Source organism: Zophobas morio, unplaced genomic scaffold, assembly GCF_036711695.1.
Source record: "Zophobas morio isolate AGI-343-1 ecotype UQ-CSIRO unplaced genomic scaffold, CSIRO_AGI_Zmor_V1 ptg000030l, whole genome shotgun sequence".
Classification (NCBI taxonomy): domain Eukaryota; kingdom Metazoa; phylum Arthropoda; class Insecta; order Coleoptera; family Tenebrionidae; genus Zophobas; species Zophobas morio.
The window spans coordinates 12,104,758-12,111,729 of NW_026972135.1; the positions used below are offsets into that span (position 1 = coordinate 12,104,758).

The 6,972-nt window shown below is 33.7% G+C and overlaps 1 protein-coding gene across 1 annotated transcript; it reads left to right on the forward strand.

Annotated features, from left to right (window-relative positions):
* The first annotated feature begins 448 nt into the window (after positions 1-448).
* Positions 449-1,589, forward strand: LOC135138708 (uncharacterized). The gene is made up of 4 exons (XM_064068691.1): positions 449-600; positions 652-667; positions 718-1,041; positions 1,094-1,589. The coding sequence occupies exons 1-4, from the start codon at positions 559-561 to the stop codon at positions 1,534-1,536; spliced, it is 825 nt and encodes a 274-aa protein (XP_063924761.1). The 5' UTR covers positions 449-558; the 3' UTR covers positions 1,537-1,589.
* Positions 1,590-6,972: the final 5,383 nt, after the last annotated feature.

The window sequence follows — 6,972 nt, forward strand, 5'->3', positions numbered from 1 at the left end:
ATTATTTATATATTTGCTAAAATTTGTTGACCTATGAAGAGAAAATAAGAAAATATTGAAAACACATATTCGTAAAAAGTGAGTGCGAAGCGACTTAAGATAACTGTAACGAAACACTGAACATATTTAAAGAAAAATTCAACGAATAAGGACGTAATGTACAAGACACTTGGTGCCAAGTAGAAGTACTTACTAAAAAGAAACCCGTTCATTATTGTCATAGTTGCATATATGGACAGTGCCAAGGTCAAAAATGCGGGCGATAGTGCAGTATTACCTCATTCATCTATAAAAATATTCTAAAAATAACCTGCAACAAAAATTCACGATTACGATAATCAATCCATTAACTTCATTCCGGTAAACTGGCCTTTTTATTCAATGAATATGTAAAGTACCAACTTTATCGCACAAAAATTATTTCGATATTTTCGTGGCAAAGCTCGTAAAGATTTGCGATTGCTCATTTTCGATTTTTGTTACGTTTATACAGCGCATACAAAAGCTACAATTACCATTCGACCGGTGTACTTTTGCAATGCCACTCCTACTGCTACAATGGAATTCTCACGAGTACTTTTCGTAACAGTTTTCTATTCTGTAAGTACATCCAACAAAACATAGTTCACTTTATCAATCTGTTGTTTACAGTTCACTTGCGCTGGAGGTAAGATTACATAGTACGGCAAGATCACCTACACACAACTCTTTTTGTAGCCAGCAACTATAACTGGGACGATTGGACCCAAAACTTAAACCGGGATATACATCAAAGTGTTAGTCGAGCTTTAAGTGGTTTGTATAATCTGGAGAGCACGATATCTCAACAGATCCAGCAGAATTTAGCAGGCATTATTCCACATGTGAGCAACTCCGCTAACAATGACACCAACGGTGGTTTCGGCAATTTAGACAGTTTGGACAATTTAGGAAGTATCATTTCTCAGCAGGTGGATGAAGGTTTGAGACCAGTGCGTGAAATGCAAGCTAAACTCAAGATAAAATTCGGAGAAGATGGTACCACAGTCGCCACGTTTAAAGGTCCGCCTGAAAATATATACAGGTTCTACATTTTTACATTAGATATTTCTAGATAAACAAGTGATTGTGCGCGATGGGGTCTTTTACGAATGCGAAGGTACCATTTCCGAAGAGGACGGTTCCTGCTCTGATACTTTACGCCAATCGTCTTTTGAAAGCCAGAGAGACTTCTGTTACGCAAATATCAACACAATTATTAACAGTTGGTACTGCATTTCGCCCGGTGGCGGTGTCAGTTCCGGATTTATTAATGGAGAGGTGTACTGCAATGGTTTCCAGAATAACCCCACTCTGTTGATTTCGGCGGAAGATTACAGAAATTTGTGTGGTGACGTTGGGTATCGTGTAACTTACAAATACTTCGGTACTGATCCTATAGGAGACCACAGTTCTGACGTAAGCTGCTCCAGTGGTACTCCTTACACGTGTACTTACACGGAAGACAGAAATTCCAATCTTGGTAATTCCGGGCCCTATAACTTCGTGCTCAATTAAACACTTTGTTTAAAAGTTTAATGCACTGTTACACTGTAAAATAAAAGAATTTTGGTTACAGTGAGAGAATACTATCCACTAGTATCTTTTTGGTCGTATCACAAGGAAAACAATCACATTTTCACTAGTATAAAAGGCGAGTGCATTCAGAAAACTAAGTGCTGAAAATGATAATCGCATGCTATACCTTTCTATATTCCCCAAGCCACCACAACCTAAAATATCAAACTTCATGTTGACATTGTCAACCTGACAACCGGACCCATATCATCACGTCTAAATTCTCAGTGCCAATACCGCAAAATGTTCACATCCCTACTCCTGTACCTGTTGGCTGCCAGCGTCGATCTCAACCAAAATCTCGTTTTTGCAAAAACTAACTTTTCTCGTCCAACAAACACCAGTTGTATAACAAATACTGGAGACCCATCACTTCTGCCGAATCCAGCTATTCGTTGTCCGAATCCACCAGAACCTAATTTTGAGAAAATTTACAGTTCACGTGAAGACTCTTTCCCTGATCAAGAATGTGCGATGTGTAGTCTCCAACTAGACCAAGAAAACACTGGGGTGCTTGTGAGGTGTTACAGATGTCAGAAGGCCTTTAAACCACCAGAATTAATGGAACAGGAAAATTGCATCGATGTTACCGCTGCAGAGTTAAAGAAGATAAATATAAAACGTGACAACAAAAAATGAGTAATGAAACATTAAAGAGGATTTTGTTAATGCCGATAAAAGACAAGTAATTTTTGATACGTAATTTTTTTATATATACTACAGTGTAAAAGTTAACAAATGCTATCTCAACACAGTCTCAACCTTTCAGTAGTCTCGTAAGTAGTAACTAATAAAGATTTTTGCAGTACGATATTTATTCGACGACTAATTGCAACAAAGTAGACGCAGCTTTTTCGAAAATCAGTTGGTAGCGAAAAATGTTTACCTACTTTGTCCTGCGAGAAGTTCGAGTTGATCAATTTTAGTCGTTTTGGAAACTGTCTGTCCATTAGATTTAGCTAGCGGACAGACAGACCACAAGTCACAAACCTCTAGACGGAAAATAAAAACTAAAATTTCATTCTCTCAAACATAGCACTTCTTTATTAACCCTCGAAAGAATGCAAAAAACTCGAAATTAATACAAAGCTGCATCCAAGGTGGAGTCGGCTGAAGTTTGAAGTTTCCACTCATATATCATGCGAGACAAAAAAAAAAACGCCGAAAAAAGGTGAAAAAGACCCCGCCAAGGACTCGACGAAAAAAATTATAACGATCACGGGACCTAATGCCGAATAAAGGCGATGTAAAATTTATAAGCTCAACGTGAACATGGATTTTTACATTATTTATGTCGGCGTCTAGACATCTTTAATGTTTTAATGAAGCCCTTCTCTTTACGAATTTATTTAAATATTTGTACAGTGTAGTAGACTGTTATTCGTAGACGGAAGAGATTTACAGGCGAGAAAAACGCATAATCAGGACAGGAAAAATAACATTTTATTGAACAGCATAAATCTGGTTAGAAAAATCTTTAATTGACAAACTTAAAGTGGCGAAATAACATAGAATTCTAGGTCGATTTTTTGTCCAACAACTAGGACGAAATATGCAGGGCCGTTAGAATCTATGAAAACAATTATATATCTTGAGAACCAATTATTATTATTGTTTATTGTACAAATCAACTGAAATTAGGTACAGGGATACAAGAAGTTGTGCTCTAAATATTCATCAAAAAATTTTTTGAGATGCAAGGCCAACATGTTTTTTTTAAATGGTACCATATAATTAATCGCTTTCAAAATAGCTGTTCGTATTTTACTTGATTTTAGAATATCTTTAAAAATAGTTACCAACTTTTAGCTTTATTTCAACCAGTTTTTTCAGGTTGTTAATTTTGTTGTGTTTTACTTGATTTTTCAGACACTTCTCTATAAAATTAACGACTTAATATCTGCTAATTTAACAAGATTTTGAGTAAAAATGTCTGTTAAGAGACTAATAAATAAAATATGAACTCAAAGGTTTTATGCAAATTTATTATTGCGAAGTACCTACATAACAGGAGCTATAAACTTATTTAAAACTTATAAATAAATTTAATGAATTATTAATTTGAATTATTGATGTTCTGTGAAGTTAGAGTCGAAAGAGCCCTCGATGAGATCTTCTGTCTTTTCTTTGCCAGAATTACTAAACGGATTTAAAAACCACTGTTTGGTCTTTCCTGCTGGTGCATATGTCTTCCTAGTGCTTAGTGTAGGCTTAACAACTTGCAGGCTATTCGTCGTGGGTATATAGGTGTGAAACCATTTCTGCAATAAATAATATGGGCTTATTGTTGTATGTCTCAAGATAATATAAGCTATAAACGATTTAACTGCTTTTACGCCTATTTGATTTTATTGCCTTCATTGATTGTGGGTATCGTTAATTTTTTTTCCTTTATTTTCATTATAGGTACTATATTGAAAAAATTGGTCTAAAGAGTTTAGACAGTACTTCCCTCGCTGTCGGAAACTTGACGACTGCATGCCTATTGTGTTTTTTCTCATTACATTTTTGTAGTGGGAATTTAAAAAAAAAAATGCGATGACGTCATCAACATTTTTGCAAGGACACGTATATCAGTTTGGGATGGATGTAGTGTAATACTAAGAATAAAATTATTATATTCTCAAATTTTCGGGAAAATGAATTGGGTCGTTTTGAATATTGATTTGTAATAATCAATAAAATAACGAAACAATTTACTCACGTATACGTATCCCAGGCAGCTGAAAATCGTGTATGTATAAACATTCTTAATTTAAGATGACAGGCGTAACAGCATACTTGAGAGTCAAACAGAGAAACTGTAAACAAAACGACCATCGGTTTTATTGCTTCGACTTCCGCTTATTATATAAAACATTGGGTTTTATTTTAATTCTTAACGGTGAAATTGACAATTGGTTGATTATAAACATGTCTATTTCACATTCGCGGAACCAAGTGAACGCATAAAACAAATGCAGGTCTGTAATGTTAAAGTCAATGTAAATAAGCATGCTACCCTTATGTTTCAACCGAGTTTTTCCTTTAACAAATTTTTTGTCTACCAAATTGGGTTGGTTGGGGTGTAATACTAATAATAAGTGTTGCCTTTAATTTAATCAATAAAATAAATTGACTTCATTAATTTTTTTGAACCACCTCTTAAGAAAATCTAAAAAATATGAATGGAATGATAAATCACAAGTACAAACTCATCATATTTTTTGCATTTTAGATAGGATTTATTCAGCAAAATTTAAGGGTGACGTCATCAATTTTTTTAGGAGGGATGAACAAATACATTTTGAACAAAAGTTTACCATGCTTATAATAACTTTAGAATATTCCCAAGATTTCAAAGCATTCGGTTTTGTAATTCCTGATTAAATCGATAAAATAAATTCACGCCTTCATTAATTTTTTTGAGTCACCCTGCATATGCAAATCCAAAAATATGAATGAAATGATAAATCACAAGTACAGACTCATCATATTTTGTACATTTTAGATACGATTTATTCGGCAAACTTTTGAGCTGACGTCATCAGTTTTTTGTAGAAGATAACCAAATATATTTTGACTAAAAATTTATTATGCTCTTTATAACCTTAAAACATCTGCAAGATTTCAAAGCATTCGGTTTTGTAGTTCCTGATTAAATCAATAAAATAAATTTACGCATTCATTAATTTTTTTGAGTCACCCTGTTTATGCAAATCGAAAAAATTTGAATGGAATGACAAATTACAAGAAGAGACTCACCATATTTTGTACATTTTAGATAGGATTTATTCAGCAAAATTTTGTGGTGACGTCATAAATTTTTTAGGGGGGACGACCAAATACGTTTTGATCAAAAATTTACCATGCTTATGATAATTTTAAAATATCTTCAAGATTTCGAAGCATTCGGTTTTGTAGTTCCTGAGTAAATCAGTAAAATAAATTTACGCTTTCATTTATTTTCTTGAATCACCCCGTATATGCAAATCCAAAATATCTGCACTTACCAGGCAACAATTATTGTAACTTGGTCCAATTTTTAAAATTTGGAGATATATATCCTCAATGACACTCACTCTTCAACAGTTTTTTTCGAATTGGCTTCGCATTTCGCAATCGCAACTGTTTCGTCTCGCCACCCAAACAAGTGATTCCCCCCGCGCCGCTCGTCGTTTCCAACTTCCGCTTTTTGCTATGGCTGGGAGTTTGTTTATATAAACTATGTCTCAACGTGCGATAAAGAAATGACACGGTCAGTGGCGTAACTGAAGCAAATGCGTATGTACTTTTTCTCTGCTTCTCTCGATGTATAAACATTAACAGTCGAAGTTAATCATGTATTGACAATATATAAAATGATTAAGAGATATTCTTCCGATCACAAAAAAAAATTTCCACATTTGCTATTTATGGTGCTTATTCACGAACACACAATAACAAATAAATAAATATTATAACATTATTGTTGCGAAAATCGGAAGTGCTGTTCTTGATTTGATGGGCGAAAAAAGTTGGAAGTGCCGGGATCTGTTACCGGAACTTCTAATTGCACTGCACACTCCACCTCCACTAAACCACAGGCCACAGTTGCTTATGTTAAAACTCATCATATTTTGCACATTTTGAGTTAAACTTTTTTGGCAAAAATTGTAGATGACGTCATGAATTTTTTCGGGGGAATAAACAGATATATTTTCTTTAACAATTTACCATGCTCACAATCAATTTTAACCATCTGCAAGATTTCAAAATATTCAGTTTAGCAATTCTTGATTTATTCACTAAAATAAAGTGACTGATTCATTTCTTTTTTTGAGTCACCCTGTATAAGCAAGTTAAAAAATTTGAATGCAATGATTAGTTACAAGTGTAGTCAGATCATATACTTTATTCAGTAAAATTGTGAGAAGACGTAATGAATTTTTTTTGGGGTTGATAAAGAGATACATTTTGATTAAACAGTTACCATGCTTACAATAACTTCAAAACGTCAAGATTTCTAAGTATTCAGTTTTGCAAAATCAATTCACTCCGTCATTAATTTTTTTCAGACACCCTGTATAAGCAAATATTAAAAATTTTAAAAGTATAGTCAGATCATATACTTTATTCAGCAAAATTGTGAGAAGACGTAATGAATTTTTTTTGGGGTTGATAAAGAGATACATTTTGATTAAACAGTTACCACGCTTACAATAACTTCAAAACGTCAAGATTTCTAAGTATTCAGTTTTGCAAAATCAATTCACTCCGTCATTAATTTTTTTCAGACACCCTGTATAAGCAAATATTAAAAATTTTAATGCAGTGATAAATCACAAGTATGGACTCATCATACTTTACACATTGAAGATGGCATTTTTTCAGCAAAATTTTGGGGTGACGTCATAA